A 26,396-nucleotide genomic window follows, 5' to 3' on the forward strand; every position below is an offset into this window, starting at 1 on the left:
GCTGGCACACACTATAGACCAGGGGGAGCCAACACGTGTGCCAATCACCCAGCTGGGTAGTTGGCAGCCTACCTATGAGATGCGGCACTGTTGCTGTACTATATACTCAATGCCTAACACACAGTAGGAGGCTTTCGGTAAATGAGTGAACAAATGAAGGAATGAATGGATACCTTCATTCATTCAATGGACACCCTTCACTTGGGAACCAGGTAGTGCTGACTCTCTCTGCCCTCTGAAACACTGTCATCCTTATTCATTCATTCATTCATTCATTCAACAATACGTACTGAATCCCTACTATGTGCCAGGCATTGCTATGGGTATTAACGATACAGCGCTGTACAAAATAGGTAATGTTCCTGCCCTAATCAGCTTACATTCTAGTGCCTGGATTCATACAATAAACAGGGAGAGGTAGAGTATATTTTTTCGGTGGTAAGTGCTACAAAGAGAAGCCAGGTAGTAAGTGGGGAAGGAGTCCAAGGGAATTTTTAAGTGCATGTGTTTGGAAGTCAAACAAGCCAGGGGCGACTCTTGTTCTGCCACCTGGTAACCCTGTAACCACTGGGTGAGTTGCCCAACCTTTCAGCCTCAGTTTCCACATCCACAAAACTGGAATCATGATACCCATCTCATTGTTACGAGCATGAAATGAAAAGGTATGCAAATCAGTCATACAAAGGGACATTGTTACTATTATTTTTGAGTTTGCTGATGCTTTCTCACTCCCGACTCTTTCATAGGACCTGTGTCTGGGATCCAGCACAAGGCTTGATACAGAGGAGAGAGAAAGGTGACACAAGAAGAGAAACACTAGCTAACATTCACTGAGTGCTTACTCTGGATGAGGCTCTTCGTGGCAGTCCTGTCACTTAGTTACTGCAACAGTCCTACAGCTCCCTCGTCTCATAGAGTTGTGGCAAGAAGTTCGGTGAGTCTCCCAAGGTCTCAGAAGTAGTGAGTGGCCAGGTTGGGATCTGATGGCGAACCCGTACCCTCAGCTACCACAGCTAACCGCTTATTCGCTCTGCGGTGACTCTTCCCCACGAGCACCCCCGGCCCCCACCACCACCATCACCACCAGTGCATTCATTCAGACAAGCAGGAGCAGAAGTCTCACTGGCCAGCCTGGATTCCAGCACAATTGCTCCTTGAGCCTGACACAGGACGACACCCTGCAGCAGCAGCCCTACCTGTAATGTTGACCACGATGCTGCTGACCTTGGATATCCGGCTGGTTTCCACTTTGCACGTGTAATTGCCATTGTGCTCTGTCATGGCCATCACCGAGTAGGTGGCCTCGTTCTTGTGCTGGCTGTGTGCCACAATCACCTTGTCCTTCTGGATTATGATTTCTGGAAACACCTGGACCATGGGCGTCACTTGGATGGTGCACCTAATGTGCAGTTCGTCCCCTTCTGTGATCACTCCTTCGGGGCTGATGTGAAACTTGGGATTCGAGAAGGATTCTACAAGAAGAGGACAAGCTCGTTGGACTCAGGTTCAGCCCAGGGGGAGGAAAAAGGCACATCCTCCCCTTTTCTGCTCTTTTTGTTCTCAACTGCCGTTTTTCTTTATTAACTAAAAACGTTCAACCTGTCCTCTCAAAAACCTTCACCCAGCCTGCTCTGACGCTCCCTCCCTTCTCGCTCATTCTTGCCTCTTCAACCTTCTCTTAACTGCAATTCTCTAACTTTCTTGAGCTTCCCAAGGCTAAACCATCTTCTATAGATCCTATCGGCAGAACCTTCTTCAAATGACCTCAGAAATAACCACAGACTCTGCCCCCTGCCCACCAAAGATTTTCCCAGTTCCTCTCACACCATTGGTTTCATGGAACTCTGGCATTTCAGCATAAATAGTCCATAGCTTTCAAAAATGACAACGACGTAGACTGTGCTGCTTTATGGAAATGAATATTTAAATAGCCATATGCAAAAAAAAAAGGGGGGGATTACTAGTCTATTCTACTGCTTTCTTAAAAATGCTGGCTATGACTGACTAAATTGATTTCAGGACTCATGCAGTTTGAAAAACACCATTTTAATTAAATATGGGTCAGATACCAGGGTGTGGGATCTTCAGCAGATGGTGAGGGAAGCAGGGCTAGGTCTTTGCTCCTGCCAAAGAAAATAGAAGAGTATAGAGTATAGACACAGATTACAATTGTGTAAAATACAGATAGGGACATTCAAAACGCCAAAAGTGAATTTAGAGTGATATAATATTTTCACATTCATTAGTTGTTTTTTTAAAACTATAATCATTTAAATTTACAATAAAAAGCTATCATTTAAAAAATAGTCTGCTTTCCTGAGTCAAAGTCAGAAAAGAAAGGGTATCTTTTAGGACACTCAACAAGTGCCCTCTGTGGTAGTTTAATAATAACTGCAGGGTTTTTTTTTTTTCTTATCCCCAAATTAACTCCAGATGCACCAGAGATACAGAAAGAAAGACAGTAAGAAAAAAAAATAATAAAATAAACCACAGAAACAGTAAGAGAAAACATAGGTGCCTATTTTCTCTAATAATCTTGGAGTATGGAGGAACTTCAAGCATGAATCACAAAACTGAGATACCATAAGGAAAAAAGATGGATACATTTGATTAACCAAAGAGTAAAAGCTTCTGCATGGAAAAAACTCATAAAGATGATGACAAACTGGGTAACATATTTGCACAGTACCTGACAAAGAGCTAATTCCTTCAATTTATAAAGGGCTCAAACAAATCAATAAGAAAGAGCTGAAATGGGCAAAGTGTATATGAACAGGCAGTTTATGGGAGAAAACGTAATAGACCAACAAATATAAAGATCATACTCAGCTTCACTCAGGACCGAAGAACTAGAAATCACAACAACAATGACGTATCATTGCGCCTCAATTAGTTTGGCAAAAATAACAAAAGGTTGATAATACTCTGTGTTGGTAAGGTTGGTTAGCATCACTTGAGCTATTTCGAGGAGACCTTTGGTAATATCTATCAATATTGAAAATGCACAAAACATTTCCATCAACAATTTGCTAGAAATCAACCCCATAAATAATAATAATAATTGCAACAGTACACAAGTTATAAGTATAAGTATGTCTGTTGCAAGATTGTTTCAATAACAAAAACTGTGAAAATACCTAAATGTCCATCAACAGAAATTGAGGTAAAAACGTTATGGCATATCTCTGTAATAGGATTCTGAGTTGCCACTACAATGATGCAAACTTGTATTTCTTAATATGGACAAAAGTCCATAACATATTAAGAAAAAGTTATAAAATAGTATGTTTGACAAATCCCAGTTTTTGTTAAAACAAAACAAACAAAACTTTGGGTGTGTTGCATGAACATATACGCAGAGTTAGTCTAGAAGAGCACACAAGTGGTTTTCTCGGAGTAGTGGTAGTATGATTGTTCCTTTATACTTTATATCGTACCACATTTTCTGAAAAGGTAACCCACACCAAGTATTCTAATCACAAAAATATTACATACACATTATAGTTATATAAATGTATTTCTACTTGTATATGTATATAAATACACATCTGTACATATATTATGTACATATATGTAGACATATATACATACACAACGGGCAGGGGTGAAGTAAGGTGCCAAAAGCCCCGTGATAAACTTGAGGACTCCTGCTTTGCAAAGATTTGAGGCTCTCTGTGTTAGAATGTGCCTTTCCCATGCTTCCCTGCTTCACAAGTCCTTCCCCCACAGGTCATTGGGAGTTGTTGGTTGCCTGTCCTGGGCAGTCACCCAGGCTTCCCTCTGCTGTTGCCTTTCTCTCCCAAGAGCAATTCTCAGGTCACCTTATTTGTTTCCTATTTGTCCAACATCTTGGTGATGGGGGATGGATAGAAGAGGGGAGCTCCTCCTCAAATGTAGGAGGCAAAGGCTGAGGACCTGGCCCTCCTTCCCTCCCAATCCCCTCCAAACCCCACTTCTCGATATCTGATCCACATTGGCTTCAAGCTGGGATTTTCAAACTGCAGGTCACACGGTGCATCGTTTCAGTGAGTTATGGCCAGAGTTAAAAACAAAACAAAACAAAACAAAACTGAACTAGAGTAGAATAGAAAATAGCAAAATGCATCACATGTTAAGGTTAAGCACTGTTTATAAAACTTTTGTTTGGGGAATTTATAAGTGTGTGTGTGTAACTGTGTCACAGTCAAAAAGTTTGAAAACTATGGACATAAAGTGATTAAGAGCAGTCTTGAGAACAGCAGCCCAGCCAGAAGTCGCCAGCCCCCTTCCAATCCTGGGCTCTTTCTCCCCACACCAAATCAGAAAGCCAGAAAATAATGAAGAAAAGAAGAGCAGGTCTCTCACCCCTCACGGTGACCAGGTCACTCCTGACGATTGTAGAATTCTCCACATGTGTCCCAGAAATGATGCGAGCTTGACACTGGAAAAATATCACACGGTCTTGTTCCTCGACAGTGAATTCCAGCGTCACAAAATTCTGGTTCGGAGAAGTTTTTTCTCTTTTTTGCTTGAAATCTTTTATATCTAGTTCGAATTTTTCAATGGTGAAATGTACTGGAGGCTTTTCTTCCGGGACAGAACAACGGACCTTCACGACCCCGCCTTCTATCGCCTCTTTTTTGTCCAGCGTCACTATGGGAGTGGACACTCCTTTGGGGAAAGAGAAAGTCCATTAGTATCAATCTGATCTAGTGGCACAAACCTCCCTCAGCTGAGTCACTGTGGTTGACCTATCTAGGGGTTCTTTTCTTTTATTCCCAGAACACCCAAAGCCACCTACCAGGTAATTATTTAGCATGTATGTGCCCAGCATAGCACCAGGTACTTTGAAAAGTATAAAATACATTTAAGATGTGGTTGGTGCTTTTAATATTTATAACACCATTGGGAAGACAAGTCTTACCACCTGATACGGTTAAAAATGAAACAAAACAGCCAGTATTCATTAGTATTATGGTGATTGTTATACTTTGCTGAATGCCAGCTATAAGCTAGGATTGACTTTATATCCATGACCCCATGTAATTCTCATAAGAAACCTCCTAGGTGGGCATGGAAGATAAAATTATGCCCATTTTATAGATAAAGAAGGTGAAGGTCAGAGAGGTTCAAGGCTCATCTAAAAGTTCACAGCAATCAAGCCCCAGAGTTGAGACTCAACCTCAGGTCTGCCTGACTGTGAAGCCAGAGGTTGGGGGAAGGGGTGAGAGAGAGGAGGGATGCATGAACTCCCAGTTCAAAACACAAAGCTGAAAATAACCATGCATCAGAGTGTGTTGCAGAGACAATGAATGATGGAGCAATAAGGAAAGGAAGAGGCCCTCTTTGCCTGGGGGATCAGCGAAGATTCTAGCAAGGAACCGATGGGAAAGAAATGTTGGAGGAAGGGTGTTATTTGGACAGATGAGGTGGGATGGGGGCCAAGGACAGGCATTTCGGGGAGCACGGGGAACAGCTTGTCCCAAGGACTATGGGTGGAGGGCCGTCTAGAGCAGAGAAAGGGGTGAAGGGGAAGATTCATTGGGTGGTGAGTCAGGGTCAGATTAAGGGGAGCTGGGAAAGCCTAGGTGAGATTAGATGTCCTGTTCTAACCCCATGCATGGTCTGGTGGTTATAAGCTCCATCTTGGAGTCAGACAGACTTGCTTACATCCTAAACATTCCTCTTTCTGGATGTGCCACCTCATCCAGTCACTTAGGACTCATGAATCTCTTTTTGTTTTTTGACCCTCCCAGCTCAGAGACGGAGGGTTCTCTGCTTGGGAAGAAGATCTTTACTGTATTCGTACCACAATTGTCACCTATGGTGTCACCTGTTTGTGAAGGGTTTCCCCTGCTTCACACTGAGCTCCCCAAATGGAGGAACTGTATCTTATTCGTTGTTGGATGCTTGGCCTGGCTCAGAGTAGGGACCCTATACAGGTGAAATGAATGGATGGATGCATTGCCTTTTGTCTGCCTCAAAGACCTCTCATAATAATCAAGGGTTAGAAGTTAACTTTAAAGTCACATAGATCTTGGTTCTAACTCTGGCTTTGCCTTTGATGAACTGCGAAACTTGAGCACGCCACTTGACTTTTCTGAGCCCCAGTGTCCACACCTGTTAATGGGAGGCACCACATGCTATTGCAGGGATTAAATGAAATATGTGTAAGGCACTCATAGTCATTTATCTCAGGAGGGGCTAATACGTGGTAGTTCTTATTATTGGAAGTAGTAATAGCATGAATGACTGTTTTGATCACAAAAGCACAAAAATACAGAAATGACAGTTATGGCAGCAGCTGTCAAAGAAGTAGAGGGCTGAATTCACTAACTGTCTGTTAAACCATCCAAGTTTAAAGAAAAATTACCCTAAGTTTCAAAAGCCTGGCTGCACGTTTGTTTTCAACACACATTTCCCAAATTCTTGGCCTGCCCATCTTTCCTCATCACTAATGAGGACCTGTTGGTTCCTCCTGTTCTCAGTGGAGATGGAGGAGGGCTGGTCTGCATCCCTTTGGCTGTTGCCCCTGCTGACCCAAAGGGTTTGTCTAGCCAGTCATGCCCCCTGGCTGCCCATAGGACACCCATGGAGGAATTGACCTGGAAGACGACGCATGTGAGCCGCAAAGACTGACATGAAACCGGTCAGAGATTATATACTTATGAAAGGAAAATGCCTCCAAACAGTTGCCTACTGTTTCTTCCTGCTTCCTGTTTGCTGAAAGGGTTATTTTGTTCTAAGAATGGCCTGGCCAAGCATCTCACACATGATGGGCCATTTATTCACTCAACACTTGGTTACTAAGCATGTTTCATTCGCTATCCCATTTAATCCTCAAAACAAAATATCCTTCAAGAGTATGTGTAGTTAGTTACCTAGTTATCTCTATTTTAGAGACAGGAAATGAAGACTCCAAGAGATGGGGGAGTTTGACTGAGGGGCACTCTGCTGGCATACTCACCTCTTTCTTAGCCTCTGCTCTTTCCCTCTTATGCTACACCCCTTTTCTGTGGCCTTGTCTCACTTCACCATCAAGCAAACTCCTACACGATCTTCTGTATCTGGACCCAACGTCCCTTCCTCAGGAAGTCATCTCTAACTTCTCTAGGCAGAATTGTTTTCTCGTGCCTTTGTGCTCCCAAGACACCCAGATCATATAACAATTAGGCTGTAATTATTTGTTTATATGTCTCTCTTTCCCACCAGACTGCCTCTGGAGTTGGGCTCTACCTGATGCATTTTCATGTCTTGCATTGGTTTTTCCTGACTTGCAGCCTTGGGAAATGCTTCATGAGGGAATGAATGTATGAATGAATGAATGAGTGAATGAGTGAATGAATGAATGAATGAGTGAATGAATGAATGAGTGAATGAATGAATGAATCCTTATATCTCTGAACCCAAATTTCCTACAATGATTCTCTTCTGTTTCTCCATCCCCATCTATTTCTACCTCCCCTTCTCATCTGTTGAATCTGTTTCACAATCGTTTATTGAGTACCTACTATAAGCCAGATTCTTTGTTCGAGGAAAAAACAACAACAAACCAAACACCATCTCACACCTCCAGAAGAGCAGACAGAGGTGGGATAAACAGTTGCAATAACAAGTGAAAAACTAACTGCCATTTAGTGAGAACTCTTTATGTACTGGTATCAGGCCAAGCACTTCACCTACACGATATTTTTAATCCTCGCAAAATTCCCTGAACTGGGTTTTATTAGTATCTTCATTTCAATGATGAGAATTTTAAAGTTTAGAGAGATTCAGGAACTTGCCCAGCTTGGAATCCTGCAGGCAGAGTGACCGTTGATTTCAGTGTCAACTCTCTGCCCAATGGCCTTCATACAAATCCCACTGAAAGGAGAGACCGCCTTCAGTGGAGCTGAAAGAGGACCGGGACCCTGGGGGAGACCAATTTTCTTTGGGACAGTGTCAGAAAAGAGATCCAGTTGAGTCTTGAGGAGAAATAGTAGTTTCCAAGGAGATGAGATAAAGAAGGGTATTCCCGGGAGAAGGGAATAGCATGTGCTAAGGCAAGGAGGTGAGAAAGAGCCTGGCATGTCGGGAGCATGTCTAATGCCTACGTTTCCTTTTCTTTTCCATATTAGTTTCAGATGTACAAAACAACATAGTGATTAGACATTTACACCCCTCACAAAGTGATAACCCCAACAAGTCTACCACCCCTCTGACATCGTATATAGTTGTTACAATACCATTGACTATATTCCCTATGCTGTACTTTACATCCCGGGACTATATATATATTTTTAAGGATAGCTGACATTCCATATTAGTTTATATTACTTTCAGATGTACGGCATAGTGCTTAGGCACTTATATGATTTATGAAGTGATTCCCCCTGAGAAGTTTAGGACCCATCTGACACTAGACATAGTTTTTACTAATCCAGGTTAGGAAAATGCCAGGAAGATGAATGAGAAGGGTGACGGACGGGCAGTCGGTCCAGTGTTACTATGTATTCAATTCCTGTTCTTGCTACTGCATGTGTTAGTTTTATCTGCTGGAGCTACGTTCAATGCCAGGGACTCACTTTTCACCAACACCTTGTACTCCGAAGTGGTTCTCTCCTTGTTGTTCAGAAGCACAGTGCATTTGTATATCCCTGCGTTGTAGACCCGGGCTTGGGGAATGAAATAACTCTCTGTGCTCTCCGTGGAGGAGATGTTGTGAAACAGCGTGTCATCCTTGTAGAACAGCAGCTGGTACTGAGGCTTGACATGCGAGGTGGTGCTGATATCCACGATGCACTGCAGGGTCAAGTTGTCCCCGTTCTGTACCTCCTGGCGTGGCAGGAACGCCATGCGGATGCTGTTGATGGTGAAAGCTAAATGCCAAGGGAAGGAAGGAAGACACACCTGTTATCTCAGAAACCACGCTGTCCTGGTAAACTCTGCCACATCGCCTCGGTATCATCACATTCTACACAGTACAGTGGCCAGGGGTCCCAAATGCCTGCCGGGGCCAGGTGGGTGGGTAATGATCCCAGGTAGTGGGTCAAGCATGAGGCAGTTGGTACGAAGCTGCTGATATTCCCACCAAGACAAGGTGACAGTCTTCAGGGTGTGACAAATAAAACATGTCCATAGGACATATGCAGCCTGTAAGCGGCCACATCGTGGCCCCTGGAGGAAGCAGAGGATTCAGGCAGACAAGCATTCAAGTCCTAGTTCATCACTTACTATGTGACATTGGGGTGATTGACCTCTTTAGGCTCTGCTTCCTCATCTGTAAGATGCCATAATAATACGCACTTAGTAGGTTGTTGTAAGACTTACAGGAGAGGAGCAGGAAAGCACCTAGTACAGTGCCTGGCATACAGTAATTGCTTAATAAATGACAGCCACCACCATTCTGAAATCAGACAGTCATGCCCAGGAAATTTCCTTCCTCATCCAGGCCTGATGGAATTAGCACAGTCCTAGCTGGCATTTTCTATTTGATGAACTCAGAGGCCTCCCCAGATGGGTGAGGACTTGAAACCACTTCTGAGGAAGCCACTTGCTGTCCCCATCCCCATCTGCCATTGAGAAGCAAAGAGCACAGGTTTTCCTCTACTAATGAGGGGAATCAAGCACCCAGAGCAGCTACGATGCCCAGCTAGGGACCCAATCTCTGCCAGAAAGCGGGCGCCAGATCAACTAGCCAAATGCATCATTTCTGGCCTATGGCGTCCAACATCTAAGATCCAGCAACCAGAAACTATCAACAGAATTCAGCTTTTGAGACTTATTTACAGCGGTCGGCTGATGGGAACATGAATTACTTAAAACTAGATGCTCTCTAGCTATTTTGGTGACGGGCCACTGCTCTGAAAATTTTCCAGTCTAGAAGGTTCTGGAAAATGCTCATTGATCAGGACTTCTGTCCAAGCTTCAGAGCGGACCAGGGCAGTTCGGTCTTTTGAGGGTCCTCTTGGTCCTGCCCATAGATCCTTCTGCAGCCCACCTGGGGTCCTAGTTATACCCCTTGATGTATCTCAAAGTACCTCAGCTCCACATTCCCTATGCTTTGTTATCTAAGCACATGTATCTGGACTTGAACAGCACTCTAAAATATTCACGCTCTAATCTCCTGTCGAAAAGACAACCTCAAACATCTCATAGTCTATACGTGACTAGAAAGAACGGATAATACATGGGGAGTTTTTGGGGAAAATGTGTCTAAAGTCCATGACCTTAAAATCAGGTATCTCAGCCTCGCAAAACCTCCAAACTCTCACACATCTCCCCCATAAACCTCCACTGCGTCCATTCTCAAAGAGACCTGGGGTCAATAACAGGACCTGGGGTTGAGAGCTACTGTACCTGGTGTGCTTTGTTGGCTTCCTCTCTCACCTACCTCCATGAAGTGTGAATAAAACAATCATGAGATTTTAAATTTTTATTTAAATTTTTGAGTGGATAGTGCAGTCAAATGTTTAAAAACCCTCAAAGGTGAATGATATGGTGTCTATGAGAAAACCCCAAAGAGATACTGACAAATTATCTGAAATAATCCACATTTTAAAAGGTGGATGGATATAAGATTAATATTTTTAAAATATTGTGGTCACTTCTGAAGGCAAGAGAGAAATAAGACTGGGTAAAGCACACAGGTAGATACAGGTATGGCTAATGTTCTAAATTCTTGGCTTGAGGGGTGGGGTCCTGTGAATTCATTATGTTACTAAAAACACACATAAATGAAACAAAAGGCAATGATGTGTGGTCAAGGATGAGCCTGTGATAGGAGCCAAGGATTATGATCAATCCAACTCTGTGTACTTGAAGCCCAAAAAAGAACACAAAGGAAAAGATACAGTGTAAAGTCTCTTGCCGTTTCTGTCCCTGTCCAATCAGTTCCCACCTCCCCTTGCAGGAGAAACCACTGATTTTAGTTTCTTCCAGCTAGTCCTTATGCATCTAGAAGCAATTACAAAGGTAAAGTCTTACCGACTCCTCCCCACTACTTAACACAAAACGTGACTCTCCATGCACAGAGTTTGGCAGCTCCACGTGTGGATCTTACCCAAAGTTTACGTGGCCCATGAGGACTTCAGAGGCCAGAGATGGCGTGGGACAGGGGGCATCGGGTACTGTTCAAGCAAAACAGTGTCACATGGCTTAGATAAGGCTCCTAAACACTGAATTCTCATAAGACACTTTGATAAGTGAAAAATGTTCATGGGCCATGCCTGATGAATGTGTATTTATTGAGCCTCCTAGATACTCTAAATCTCCTTATTTTTTAGACCAAGGAAGGACCTCCAGAAATCTTGGAGGTCTTTGCCTGGACCACCTTGCTGTGGACCCTCACTGAATTATACTAAACAACAACACATCATTTTTATAAGTGGTCTCAAGTCAGTTTTCAAATAAGAAGAGGTAAGAAAAGGTACCGCTAGCTAGCTGGCCAAAGACACTGGCAAAAACTTCCTTTCCCTCTCTTGTAACAAAGTCAAACCTTTTTCAGCAATTTAGAATGCAATGTGTCTATGACGTCTTAGGTTTTTAAATGAATGCAACAGTCCATACCTGTCCCTCTCTTTTAGGCAATTGATATGACAAAAAAAAAAAGGCATCTGATTAGTCCATGAGATGAAATAAGTTGAAGGTTTAAATCACCCTTGCGGTAGCCAGCCTTCAAGATGGACCCCAATGAAATCAGCCTTGCCTTCTGGTCCCTGCTTCTGGTCCCTCCCACATCATACCAGGGTTAGTCTTGTGACCACAAAACACTGCAGCAGGGGTTGTATGTCACTTCTGAGATTAGGTTACAAAAGACATTGCAACTTTTGTCTTGGTCACTCTTTCCTTTTCTGGGATCACGCACTCTGGGCAAAGCCAGGTGCGATGTCATAAGCACCTCTACAGAGAGGAATAGCCACATGGATGAACTTAAAAGCGGATCCCCCCGGTTTCAGACATAATTCAAATAATTGTAACCCCGACCAACATATCTGCAACCTCCTGACAGACCCTGAGTCAGAACCACCCAGCTAAGCCACTCCCAGATTCCTGACCCTCAGAAACTGTGTGAGATAATAAATTGTTGTCTTAAGCCACTAAGTTTTGGGGTAATTTGTTAAGCAGCAATAGATAACAAATATACCACCCAACGAATCTTCAAAAATCTCTACCTGATTATTAAGATAATACAGAAAACTCCTTTGTGAACAAACGGTCCAGAAATAGCCAACTTGGATTATTGTGTGCAGGTCTCATCATTCACAAAATAGAGTGGTTATTCACAACCTGGACTACCTGGGCCCCCCAGAAGCTCACGGGTGGGTGTTAGGGGGCCCGTGAACCACCCTCCAATTATATGCAAGTGTGCGTTTTTCTGCATAGAGGATCTACAGCTTTCCTTATGGAACCCAAAAGATTCGGAACTGTAATGATTGAAGAATGACGGATTGTGAAACAGCTTTAAGGTAAAGCTTAAACTTGGGGAGATGAAGGCTGATGGAGGAGAATCCGAAGTAACAAAGTCACCACAGCACAGAGAGGGCCGCCTGGGACCACAGGGCCGAATCCCCAGACCCAAAACGAAGGGGCCTGCTTCCCTCTGCCTCTAGCCGCCTGTCAGCGGATGCTGATGAGCCCTGGGAAGATGAGGCATTATGACTCAGCCAGCCACTTGGCCCTCAACCTGGAAATGACTCAGGAAATAAAGGTGGTGGAGAGAGAAGGAGGAACCACCCACTATTGTCAGGAAAATTACAGGGAGCCTCGAAGCATGGAGTCCCCGCTGGACTTTGGTGCTCAGCATAGAGCACGCCGGCCCATCTTCTTCTAGGACTCTCAAGCATCTCCAAGTTCATTCAGTTCGGGTGCCCTTCAGTGAGACAGTTATCAAGCCGCTGTGCCAGGTGTTGGGTTTACAAGGTAAATACACCATCGTCCCTGCTGTCCTAGACTGTGCAGACTGGTGGGGACCCAGATAACTAGAGGACAGTGATGTAAACACCAAGAGGAAGGGCTGCCCAGGACAGGCCAAGGAAAGTCTGAAGGAAATGACCCCTGAACCGACTCTTGGACCAGGCCAAGAACGGGGCATTCGGGCAGGAGAACAGCATGTACCAGGGCACAGGGGCATGAGAAATCAAAGCATCCGGGCACAGACAGCTACAGGAACCAGAGTGTGGAGCCGGAGGGGCCAGGCAGGCCAGGTAGGAAGTGACAGAACAAAGGACCTTGCCCGCTCTGCTGACAAGCTGGGCCCTGTCGTGAGGGTCTTCAGGAAGGGGTGACAGAATGACACTGGAGCTTTAGAAAGATCACTGTGGGCTGGGAAGAGGGACCAGAGACCTATAAACCGCTTGGAACTGGGGCTCAGGTGAAGGGTGATGAGGTCTGACCTAGGGCAGGTGCAGTGGGAATGAAGGGAAGGAGCAGACTTGAGAAATATTTAGTGGATGCAAAAGGACTTATTGTGGCAGGCGATGAAAAGGTTCTGGAACTACACTGTGGTGATGTTTGCACAACATTATGAATGTATTAAATATCACTAATAATAAATAAATTTTATGTTGTACGTATTTTATTATAATTAAAAAAAAAGACTTGTTTGCTTGGATCTGGGGGTTGAGTCAAAGAGTGGAAGATAAGGTTCCTGGATTAGGTGCCCAGGAGGATATAGGTGCCACCAACTAAAGTAGAGAATGCCAGAAGGAGATAAGGGTGAAGAAAAAAGTCATGGTGGTGAGGCCAGCTTCCAGGGGCCTGGGAGATGAGCAGGAGGAGATGTCACCTACTGCCCCGCATGACGCTCAGGGGAGAGGCCAGGGCTCCACTGACAGGGGGGATGTGGAGGTGTAGAGAGGGGACTCGAGCTCCATAGAGGGTAAGACCAGGGAATCTGCAGAGACCAGGCGATGGAGGGAGTTCAGACCCTAGGAAAGTTGAACTGTCCCCTGGGGAAAGGAGGAGGGTTAATCAGTGATGTGAAAGAACACCAGGGAAGAGGGTCTAGAAGGCTTCATGCAAAGCTAAGGGCTGGAGTGTCCATGGCATTTGGCATCATGACAGGATTAGTCCATGGGAGGATTCCAGTGCAGGAAGGTGTGGGGGCCACGGCCAGACTGCTAAGTGAGGGGTGACTGAGAGGTGACGAAGCGGAGACAGTGAGTATAAACCAGCCTTCGGAGAAGTTTGACTGAGGAAGGGAGTGGATAGATAGGGGACACAAGATAAATGGAGGGGTGTGGGTTGTGTGTGATTTTCCTTTTTCCTAAAAAAAATAAGAGCTACCAATCTTGTTTATCGACTAAGGGGAAGCAGCCAGAAGGATGGGGGGTGGGGGTGAGGAGAGATACTAAAAGCGGGGTGGGAGCTAGTAAATGATAGAGTGAGACCCCGGGGGTGACGAGAAGGCTGGGCTCAGAGCCCAGGTGGACAGGCTGGCCCTGGGCAGCACAGGGCAGACATCTCTTCTGAAGTGGGAGGGAAGCTGGGAGGAAGGGTGGGGAGGCAGATAAGCCTGCAGCCAGGGCAGGGCGGGAAGCTGAGGGAGTTCCCTCCAGACAGCACTGTTTTCTAGGTGAAGATGGAACTGAGGTCATCTCCTGAGGCAGGCTGGCCGGGGAGGGGGAGGGGCAGGGCTTGAGCTAAAGGACTGGGGAGGGCCGAGTCTGACCAGGCACCTCAATCACAGACAGCAGGCGATGTGGCACGAGCTCGTATGTCATGCATGCCAAACGCATTGTCAGCGTGGTCTTGGGTGACCTAAGGAAAGGGAGACCTGGATCCTTGCCCCTACTCCGCTAACACCAAGTGTGGACATGCCCAAATCCCTCATGGCCCCTGGGCCTCAGTTTCCTCTAGTATAAGACAAGAAGGAGGCCTGAGGAAGCAGTAGGAGAGTCTCCTGCTATAAGTCTTGCAGTTCTGAGGTCTTCCCTGAAGGGACAAAGACCTTTCTCTAAGAACCTTGGGAAGGGAGCGATTTACTTCCTTCTGAGGTGAGAAAGGAGATGGGAGAGCCTGGAGGTCCTGGGAAAGAGGTCAAGAGCAAGAGGCACAGAAGCCCAGGGGCACGAATGTCGGCAGGGTGCGGTCCGGACAACAGCTGGGGGGCCTGGGCTGGAGTGGACAGAGGGTGGTGCAGGAGCTGTGAGGTGGGGAAGACGAGGGCCGCAGAGAGTAAACCATTATTTATTAATCACCGCGTGCTGGGCAGGCCACCACTTCCTTTTATCTAATCTCCTCCTCACACCAACTCTAGGATTGATTCTCTTATCCCTGCTTTACAGATTGGAAAGAGGGCTCAAAGAGACAAAGTAAAAGTGTTCCGTTGAGTCAGGCCTACAGAGCCAGGTAGGTGGGCTTTGGGTAGGGCAGGTTCGAGTGCCGATACCCTGCCAGCTGGATCTCTTGGACAAGTCAGTTATTTCTCTGAGGCACAGAGACATCATCAGTGAATGAGGATGAGGATGATGATGATGGAGATCCTGCCTCTCTGGGTTGCTATGGGGGTCAAATGCCTGCCGAAGCACATGGGCAACACATGGGGAGACCCACAGACCAGCTTTGCCAGGAGCCACACTAGCCCTCCCTGTCCTGGAGCCCTTGCTCCAAGCCCTGGCTCAACAAACCAGCATCGTCCACGTACATCATCTCCTAAGAGCTGTACAACTGTCTGCAATCCAGTCACCCACATTCTTTACCGACTGAAGCAACTTCTGCCAAAGGAGATCCTACTCGGAGGGCTCTCCCTACAGACCCAGCCAAATCCTGTCCTTCACATGGACCCAGATGAAGCAAAACAAAACCCGCTTATCTTAAAGATTCAAAATTAGCTCTAAAGTAGATGATAAACCAGACTTCAAAGGTAGACAGAAGCCCCCCCCCCGTACACAAGCATAAAATACTGCAGGTATGACTATAGCATCACGGGTGGACGGGAAATGAAATCCAATTACCTGTTTTAAATCTTTCAGGCAAAAAAAAGTTGTAACAATTCAAACTCTGTTGTGTTTTCATGAATCCAACACATTGAGTATATTTCATTTGTGAATTTAAAAAAATGGGGATGGCATAGAATGTGAAAATGAGAAAATTATTGTAGAACAACAAAAGACTAATTATAGAATCACTCACATTTTTTATAATAATACTCCCCCCCAATCCTAACATACAACAGTTCACTAGGAACTAGAAAATGTGTGCTCCTTCTAGAACATGCTGATTAGAATTTGGCTTCGAACAACTGTTTTGTTCGAAAATCTTCTGAAAATGCCAGAAAGCAATACACTTTAGCTTTGAATTGGAATAGTTTTCCCCTCAATTGCTGTAAACATTAACCCAAGCAATTTGACATGAGTTTTAAGAATCACAGAAAGACATAATGAAGCTAGGTAGAAACTTTGCAACTTACAGTTTTCTTGACCCTCAAGGCTTGAACCTGGAAAAGACAGAATAAGTATGTTGGTTTCGTTAGCTTCGATTCTTAGCAAGTTTAAGTGATGGGGGAAGAGAATAAAACTCACAGAGCAGAAGTGTCAGCAGGACTCCAAGCCACATCTTGCCCCCTTGGACCCACCCCAGCTGCATCCTGAGCGTGAAGACTTTTGGGCAGTTAGTTCAGCCTTCGTGCCATGCCCCAGGGGCAGAAAATACTTGCCGCGCACCAATGGTGAGAAACCCGCCCTGTGAAAAGCAGAAAAAAACACTCTGGTAACTTCTCCCAGGACAGCAGAGAGACCAGCTGTACTGCTGCTCAGGTAATAGCAGCCATTGCTGGAAATTGAAACAATGCCTGGGCTGGCCTGATATCTCCTCAGGAAATGACTGGCCTTCCTGAGGGGCCACTGAACACAGCCGCTTTGTTTAGTTTTTAAGGGGAAAAAAGGCACAAGTGACATTTGCCGCAGCGTTTCTGACCCGCCTGTCTCGCCTGGGTTTGGGAGCCCCTTCTCTTGGCAGGGTGAGAGGGCTCCTCCCACTGCCCAACCTCCATTCAAAGGGCTTCTCTCCTTGGACACTCAGCAAGATCCTCTGCTTTGCCTTTGCCCCTCCCCCAAGGGGGCTCTTTCTGCACAGCAGTAAGTCTGGGCCTCCCACCTTTCCTGGCAGGGCCATGGGACCCGGCTAACTTTGCCAGAAAATTGCAAGTTCAGAAGGGAGACCTTATAATTTTAACTGTGTGAAATTTTCACTTCTTTAAAATAGCTTTTCCTCTTTTTTTTCTCCTTGATTCAAACTGGCCTTGTCTGGTCTAATAGCACCGTGGCCCATTTCCGGATCCTCCCACCTTTGCATATGCTGTATGACCACAAGTTGAAGCCCTTAGGACATCAGAGTTTGTTCAGCAACAAACAGTCTTAGGAACAAAATCTCAGGTCTGTTGATCACAGAAATAGAGTTTTGGTCGAACTAAATATAACATCTTGACTTCAGTTGTGTTTCCACTCCAGACCCATGAAGGCGAAATGACCCTACCAGCCACATCCCCTTTAACGGGATGACAGAAGGAGGCCAAGATTGACATCAGGACCTGATGTGTGCTCCTTTTAGAACATGCTGATTAGAATTTGGCTTAGAACAACTGTTTTGTTCGAAAACCTTCTGAAAATGCCAGAAAGCAATAAACTTTAGCTTTGAATTGGAGGCAATGATCAACTCACTCCTACCTTAGCCCTGACCCATCAGTGGGGTCCAGGACCCCAACTCCCTTAGCTACCATGACTAATGATGTTTCCCCAATATAACCTATCCTCTAGAGGCCGTTGGGAGCCAGGGCTTTGAGCCCTGGCTCGCCTGTGTCTCCAGGCTTGACGCCATTTCCTTAAACAATAAACCTTTATTTTCTTTGCTGCAAACCCCTGTTCGTGTCTCATTTGGCTTTGATGCACGCAGGCAAATGAACCCCCTTTAGTTTGGTAACATAGTGGTTCCCCATTGCCCTCCAGAGAAAGTCAGTTTACAATCCTCAACCATCCAACGCTTGCTTACCTCTCCAGGCATATATATATGATGAGAAACCTCTCAGGCATAGATATGTTTCTGTGCATCTACGTTAACACCCATTTCAACATCTGTAATAGGTAACCACCCTCAAGAGAGCACGTGATCTTGTTAACTATCCTGTAAGCCAATCTCTTCCTTGCTTTCTCCCACCTTCATGTAATCTTCTTCATGTCCCCTCCTGAATTCCAAAAGCATAAAAGAAACTGCAAAACTGTCATTCCCTAGAGCATGTGAGATCTTGCTTTCTAGCAACTGTCCTCAGTTTGGGCTCAAATAAACTCATAAAAATTCTCTACAGGTTTGGAGGTTTGTTACATTGACATCTCTCACCACTGCCTTCCTTGGTCCTACATTCTGGTTGCTGGAATTTATAGTTCCCAGAACACATCACATATCTGTGCCTTTGCCGGTGCTATTCCACTGCCTGGAGTACTCTTCCCCCTTTTCTCTTGGCTAATTCCTACCCAGTCATCATAAATCAGCATACCATATTGTTTCTGAAATGCTACCCTATAATATTACCACATGGTAAAGCTAAGTCAGACTTGAACCAGAAGGATAGAAACCCAAGACTTCTCGGCCTCAGGACAAGTACAAGAAGTGATGGCTTCCAGCTAGAGAACAATTCTTTTCTGGCTCATTTTGCTAAGAGCTGTTGAAGAGCAATGTGTGCACAAGCCGGAAATTATCCCCTCCCATCCACCAAATTTTGATTTGTCAGGGAAAAAACGGACACACCATGAATAATAAAATAAACGTTGGCTTCAAAGGTAACTTTTACATACTGCAGAGTAAGCAACTTTTCCTTCTCAAAGTGACATTCAAACAAGAGTGACAAATGTCCCACCCATTGCCCCTAAGTTTCAAAGCAAATTTCTAAAAATTAGTCATTGTTTCATATACAATGCTAATACTTTTAGAACAACAGCAGAAAAAAAGAGACTTTATTTCAAAAAGAAGTGTTAATGTTTTAAAAGAAAAGCAGAAAAACTATATCCTACAGCTTATATCATGCACCAGAATAAATTCCACATGGACCAACCATCTGAAGGTACAAATGAAATCACAAAAGTTCTAGAAGAAAATGTGAAAGAATGCCTCATGACCTTGAAATAGCAAAGGCTTGTTTAACTATGACTTCAAATCAGAACTCATAAAATAAAGTATTGATACATTCTACTCCATGAAAAGTCTACTTTGAAAAAAAAAAAATCAGTCAGGAGAAAATCTACAGACCAGAAAATATATTTGCAACTCATATCATAGACAAAGAGCTAATCTCTCTAATATGTAAAGAGCTCTCAGAAATCAAGAGGATAAAGATCAACAGTACAATAGAAAAATGGGCAAAGGATATGAACAGATAGATAATGTAAGAAAGAGTATCTGAAAATTGAAAATAGGCCAAAAGGATTCTAGTGTGTCCTTCCAAGGCTGGGCGTTGTTGGCAGGCTCTCCTAGGGACTACCTGACTCTGTAGGCAGGGGTGTCCAAACTGCAGCCCGCAGGCCAACTGTGGCCCGCAATCCATTGTTAATTGGCCCGCAGCAAATTCCAAAAATATATTTCGTTTACTTAAATAAACCAGGTGAGGCAATACGTACTTCACCTCGAGTGAGTGGCCCGGCTGTTTGTGTATTTTACCACATCTGGCCCTTGGTGAAAAACGTTGGAAAAAGTTTGGACACCCCTGCTCTAAGGGTATGTAAACCTTTGTTTGACTTGCTATTTACTATTGAATAGGATCTTTTACAATCAGTAAAGGTAAACATTAACTTTTGGAAAGTCTACAGCAATGCAAATAATTCTTGTCATCTGTGGTGGGGGTACAAGTGGTAGAAGCTGGCAGCTGGGCCCTCAATTGTAAACCTTTCCATACTTTTCCATTTTAAATGATGTGACACCTTTTTTTAATATTATCTTTTACATTTTTAATAAGAAATTGAAAGTTTTAACAGCTTTATTGAGGCATAATGTACAATAAACGGCACACATTTAAAGGTACACTTAGAAAAATTTTGACACAAGTATACCCCATGACACAATAGCCACAATTAAGAAAGTGAACATATTGTCAGGAAAGGGCATAATTCTCCCCCTCTACCTTTCTTTAGTTCTTACAGCTGCACTAATAATATTAAAATTGACATAAGATAAAGTTAACAGGTGAAAACCCAATTTAATACGTGCACATGGGAAAACCACAATATGATACTCAGATCATAAAAAGAGGCTCAAAGAAATGATTGAATCAGGCAACTTTTCATACTTTTCAGATGGAAAAAAACAAAACCCCAACAACAATAAGTTTCTGCGAAATTGACAGGACAAAGAAAGTTAGTGCTCACCAGAAAGGAATCTAAGTAAGGTTTGGGCTTGGGTAATACATTAGTAAAAGGCTTTACAAGGTTTGTTTATACAAGCTTTTCACCGTGGATTTTAAAATTCTTGTGATAAGGTTGACTCTGAGCCCTGAGGAGCAAGGAGGGCACCCATCCTGGAGATTTACTTCCTCCACTTAGAAGACAGAAGAGAGTCAGAGAAAGCCTCCTGGTCCTGCCGCTTTTCAAGGGATTTTAATTTGAAATCATCAATGTATCAGTGTGGGATATCTTGAAGCCAACTGCCCTGGGCCCTGATGATAGATATCACCTTCAAGTTTTCTTGCACCCCTCTGCAATCCTTCTCTCTTTGCACCTCTCTCCCCACACCCACCAGCCCCCACGCAGACACTGATCCACTTTTTGTCACTGTGGGTTAGTTTAAATTATTAAGAAACTGAATTTTAAAATGCAAACTGTGCCTCAAGGTGTTGGAAATCATTTAAAATGATTTCCCTCTCCAGCCCCGAAGTACCCTGGGGTGATCTATGCTGAGACCTCAAGAGACAAATCAACATGGGGGCTGGTCCCTCAGAAGATTTGTGGATCCTCACGGGACAGCTTCCCCCACCACTCTCCTGTCTGTCTGTCTCCCACTCACTCTCTTTCCACGGAAATCACTCCTGCTAGTTCTCCCAGAAATCTCTTCCTTCTCTCATGCCTTGGCTATAGTATAAGAACTGAAGCATACGTTCCTCATCATTTATTTCATTCATTGAAAAGATGACCATGCTCATGAGTTTTGATTTGGAAAAGTGTGAATGTCTTATTGAAAATTACAAATGTATAAATGGAATTTTTTTCCATTTTACTTTTTAAAAAATAGTAAATGGAGTGGCTTCGTATATATGTGTGCCTTTCACATATTTCCCCCTTCCTTCCACTTGTCCTTAGTGGATTCCTTGATCAGAAAAAAAAGAAAAATTCCCCACAACTATGTTAGCTTCTTGATCACTAAGCAAGAGACTGAGTCCTACGTTGCCAAGGATGGAGACCCCAGGTGCGCCCACCAGGCATGGCAAGCTCACCCAGGGCCCTGTGTGCCCACAGTGGTGCTCCCTTCTCCCCTTCTTGGCCAAAGGGACTTGAAGGACAGAGTGCTTTGCACATGCCGTGCTTTTGCCTTTCAATGCCAGGGATGTCACACAAACCTGAATCACGAAAATTCTTAACTGCACGAAAAAGCTGTCTGCTGTACTAAACCTTAGAAAGTGGTTTTTCTGAGAAGCTGTATGTGGGGTTGGGGAGGAAAAGTGGGGCAGGCAGGCAGCAGGTCTGTCAGAGAGCAACAAGCACCAGGCCAGGCTGACCTCTCATCTATTTCATGGCTAAGGTGATAGGAAATAAAATATCTGCCATTTCCCGCAGTCCGTAGCTGCCAGCCTGATTAATTAACCTTGGCGAGTTGATGCAAGGGACGAATCCCCCATTCACTCCCTGTGGAAGTCACCCCAGTGGGAACATGGACATGTAACACACAGATCAGAAGCCTGGGATTCCACTCCCTTCGCTGCAGTTTAATAGCTCCAATACTTTGAGGTTCACTTTCCTCACCTATAAAATGGGAATAACATACCCACTCTACCTATGTAGCCTTGCTACGAAGATCAAGGGAGAGCTGACATTTGAAAGGCATTTAATCAGCAGCGTACAATAAGAATATAAAAACAATGAAAACAACAAGCGTAATAATAACAATAGTTGTAGGACTGGTTTGGGGCCCAGCCTGCCCCATCTGAACTGCTGCTCTGGAAACTGTCTTAATGCACTGGAGTAGAGGGGCTCAAAGTCCCTAATTCAGTGCCCACTCAGGTGCTGTCCTCTTAGCCCCAGCTGGCCCCTCAGGAAGGTAGGCAGCTGGGTAAAGGGGAAGCAGGCTGTGACACGGTGGCGCGGTTAGTGCTGTTCCATCCCCTACTGGAGACCCCTCTCCAGGGACAGGGGACAGGATGTATTATGATTTATGGCTGTAGCATTTTTGCTGCCATGGGCCTTTTCCTTCATTTAAAAAAAGAAAAAATTATATTTTACAACTGCATTGGTATAAACAAGAAAGTATTATACATATTCCTTTGACCTAAAAGTCCTTTTCTATTCTTCTGATTAAAAATAAAATGTTTTTGGGCCGGCCCGGTGGCTCAAGTGGTTAGAGCTCCATGCTCCTAACTCCGAAGGCTGCCGGTTCAATTCCCACGTGGGCTAGTGGGCTCTCAACCACAAGGTTGCCAGTTCAATTCCTCGAGTCCCGCAAGGGATGGTGGGCTCTGCCTCCTGCAACTAAGATTGAACACGGCACCTTGAGCTGAGCTGCCTCCCAGATGGCTCAGTTGATTGGAGTGCGTCCTCTCAACCACAGGTTGCTGGTTTCAACTCCCACAAGGGATGGTGGGCTGTGCCCCCTGCAACTAGCAACGACAACTGGACCTGGAGCTGAGCTGCGCCCTCCACAACTAAGACTAAAAGGACAACAGCTTGAAGCTGAATGGCACCCTCCACAACTAAGATCGAAAGGACAACAACTTGACTTGGAAAAAAGGCTTGGAAGTACACACTGTTCCCCAATAAAAGTCTTATTCCCCTTCCCCAATAAAATCTTTAAAAAAAAAAGTTTTTGTGGGCCCCTAAAAGTATCGTGGGCCCTGGCACTGTGCCTCCTGGGCCTAATGGACGAGTCCAACTGCAGATCAGTCACACAACAGCCCAGGGGGCCACAGAACCTGCTCTCTTCTGCACTGAGTGGCCTGGGTACTGGCCTGGGAAGAGGGGCAAGAGCGCCACCATGTCCCAGACACTGAAGCCAAATACTGGACAGGTATTTGCACATTCTGTTCTCAAAAGCACAAGGGACAAAAGAAAAGAAATAGATAAATTCGGCTTCATTGAAATTAAAAACTTTTGTGCAACAGCAAAAAACTGAAAGGCAATCCACAGAATGGGAGGAAATATTTGGAAATCGTGTATCTGATAAGAATCCAGAGTATATAAAGAAGTCTTAAGACTCAACTACAAAAAGACAACCATTTTTAAAAATGGGCAAAGGACTTGAATAGACATGTCTTTAAAGAAGAGACACAAATGGCCACTAAGCACATGAAAAGATGCTCAACATCATTAGTTATTAGGGAAATGCCAAGCAAAATCACAGTGAAACATCACTGCACACCCCCTAGGATGACTATAATGAAAAAGACAGACAGTAATAAGTGTTGGTGAGAGTGTGGAGAACCTGGAATCCTCATCCACTGCTGGGGGGAGGGGAAAATGATACAGCTACTTTGGAAAACAGTCTGGCAGTTCCTCAAAAGGTTAAAAATAGAGTTACCATATGATCTAGCAGCAGTTCCGTTTTTGGTATATATTCAAAAGAAATGAAAATATGTTTACGTAAAATTATATTTATAGCAGCATTGTTAATAACAGCCAAAAAGTAGAAACAACTCAAATGTCTATCAACTGATGAATAAACAAAATGTGTTATATCCACACAATAGAAATGTTATTTGGCAATAAAAAGAATGAAGCACTGATACACGCCACAACAAGATAATCCTTGAAAACATCACGCTAAGTGAAAGATGTCGGTCACAAAAGACCACAAACTATCTGATCCTATTTACATGAAATGTCCAGAATTGGCAAATCCATAGAAACAGAAAGTAGATTAGCAGTTTCCTAATGTTAGGGGAGTTAAGCAAATTGGGGAGTGTCTGTTAATGAATTTTTTAGGGGTAAAAAGTTGAGTGTGATGATGGTTGCACAACTCTGTGAATATACTTTAAAAAAACTGAATCATACACTTTAAATAGAAGAATGGGATGGTATATGAAATACATCTCAATAAAGCTGTTATTTTAAAAAATCCTAGGAAGCAGGTATTTTAGTTTTTTGTGGCTGTTGTAACAAATTGCCACAAACTTGGTGGCTTAAAACAACAGAAACGTATTCTCTCACAGTTCTGAAAGGCAGAAATACAAAACCAGTACCCTGGACCAAAAATCAAGGTGCTAACAGGGCCACACCCTCTCCAGAGGGTCTAGGGCAGAAGCTGTCCCTTGCGTCTTCCAGCCTCTGGTGGCTGCTGCCTTGGCTTGTGGCTCCATCACTGTAATACGTGCTCAAGGCCGACATCCTCAAATCTCTGTTTCACCTTCTCATCATCTTCTCTTCTGTGCATCCAATTTCCCTCTGCTTTTCTCTTTTATGGACACTTGTGATTGCATGTAGGGCCTGCCCAGATAATCTAGAATAATCACCCCCATCGCAAGACCTCTAATGTAATCACATGTGCAAAGACTCTTTTTTCCATATACACTAAAATTCACAGGTTCCAGGATTAGGACCTGGTATCTTTGGGGAACACCATCAGCCCTCCGCAGAGGGTATCATGATCCCTGTTACAGACGGGGAAACAGCCAGAACATGAAATACCAACAAGTTTCATAGTCACATGTGTCTGCCTGTGCCTCCCTGGCGTGCTCTGGGGCCTCCAGTAACTGGCTTTGTATGGAACCTTCCTGGGCAGGAGACTCAGCTCCAACCCCTGCTCCATGCCAGGCCCAATCTGTGCCCTCTAGGAGGCCCCACAGGGATGGGAAGCACCAGGAAAGACAAAGGCCTGGCTCTGCCCGCAGGGGTTGGGAGGGGACCTATCAACAGATTACTCAACAGTCAGGCAAGCTGAGAGAAGCTCATCCTGCCAGGTATAGAATGAGAGGGGGCTTTCCCTAAGGTGGATAAGGAGATCTACCGCCAGGGCAGAGCCTTCTTGACAACTGAGTCTACCCACTGACTTCTCCTTCCCAGCTTTGCTTCACTCACCGATTTTATCAGCTCTCCAGAGCCCTCATCCAAGTCCTTCATAAAAATATTCAATAGAAGAATGAGGATAGAGCCCTGCGACATTCTACCAGAGACTTTCCCCAGGCTGATCTGAATCAAAATCCTTTTGATATAAATGTTCAGCAAGCTACAAATCCACTTACTCTCCCATCGTTCACCCTTCACCTCTCCATGAGGGTACGAGGATTCCTCATGAGGATGAAATCCAGAAATACTGGCAAACTATACATCCATTAGATGCTGGCTAATCTTGATACTCTCATAGCAGCAGTCATGATAATGATAAAACAACAACAATAATAATAAATAGAATACGTTTTGTCCTCATGCTTCTTTTTCTATCCTTTCTATCCAAGACGAAGTCAATTTTACTAAAATAAGAGGAAATCCTAATAGGTTTATCGTTAAGTTCAGGGAGAAATTACCCTGCCAGGAACAACTCTTGGTAGGGAGCAGGAGGAATGATTATCGTTTATCTAGAGATCAGCAAAATGAAGTTTTGATACAAAAAGTGACTTTGGTTTAAAGTACAGGCAGTTTCCAGCTTATCATCAAGTTTAGATTCAGAAGTTTGTTTTTTTAAAGTTGAATGTTGAGCAAACACTAAGTGTACTCAAAAACAATCCGACAAATGCTGATGAGGTCCTCTGGTCTTATGCACAAGCCGGTTGAAATTTACTGTGATTGGCCTGAGCCCCAAGTCTCTTCACGCTCCTAGCGTTGAACCCCTTTAATTCCAGGGGCAGGTCTGGACAGTTTCCCTTCCCTGCAAGTGGGCAGCTGCCTGTGTGCAGGGATTACTTTAAGTTCAATGCCTACAACTTAAAAGAATCTTTTTCCTTTTTTTTTTTTTTTTTAATTGGGGAAGGGGAACAGGACTTTATTGGGGAATAGTGTGTACTTCCAGGACTTTTTCTAAGTCAAGTCGTTGTCCTTTCAATCTTAGTTGTGGAGGGTACCATTCAGCTTCAAGTTGTTGTCCTTTCAGTCTTAGTTGTGGAGGGCACAGCTCAGCTCCAGGTCCAGTTGCCGTTGCTAGTTGCAGGGGGCGCAGCCCACCATCCCTTATGGGAGTCGAACCGGCAACCTTGTAGTTGAGAGGACTTGCTCCAACCAACTGAGCCACCGGGAGCTCAGCGGCAGTTCAGCGGCAGTTCAGCGGCAGTTCAGCGGCAGCTCAGCTCAAGGTGCCGTGTTCAATCTTAGTTGCAGGGG

At 44.4% G+C, this 26,396-nt stretch overlaps 1 protein-coding gene across 1 annotated transcript in view; it reads right to left on the bottom strand.

The window, feature by feature from the left end:
- The window catches only part of PECAM1 (platelet and endothelial cell adhesion molecule 1), a 49,128-nt gene extending 32,272 nt beyond the window's left edge, over positions 1–16,856 (bottom strand). Inside the window, exons 1-5 of the mRNA XM_033090883.1 lie at positions 16,482–16,856; positions 16,370–16,396; positions 8,544–8,837; positions 4,345–4,650; positions 1,197–1,472 (exon numbers count right to left, since the gene is read on the bottom strand). Coding sequence (XP_032946774.1) covers positions 1,197–1,472; positions 4,345–4,650; positions 8,544–8,837; positions 16,370–16,396; positions 16,482–16,545 — 967 coding nt within the window. The 5' untranslated portion in view covers positions 16,546–16,856. The remainder of the gene's footprint in view (positions 1–1,196; positions 1,473–4,344; positions 4,651–8,543; positions 8,838–16,369; positions 16,397–16,481) is intronic.
- Between the last annotated feature and the right edge of the window lie 9,540 nt (positions 16,857–26,396).

The sequence above is a fragment of the Rhinolophus ferrumequinum genome, chromosome 21, assembly GCF_004115265.2.
Source record: "Rhinolophus ferrumequinum isolate MPI-CBG mRhiFer1 chromosome 21, mRhiFer1_v1.p, whole genome shotgun sequence".
NCBI lineage: Eukaryota > Metazoa > Chordata > Mammalia > Chiroptera > Rhinolophidae > Rhinolophus > Rhinolophus ferrumequinum.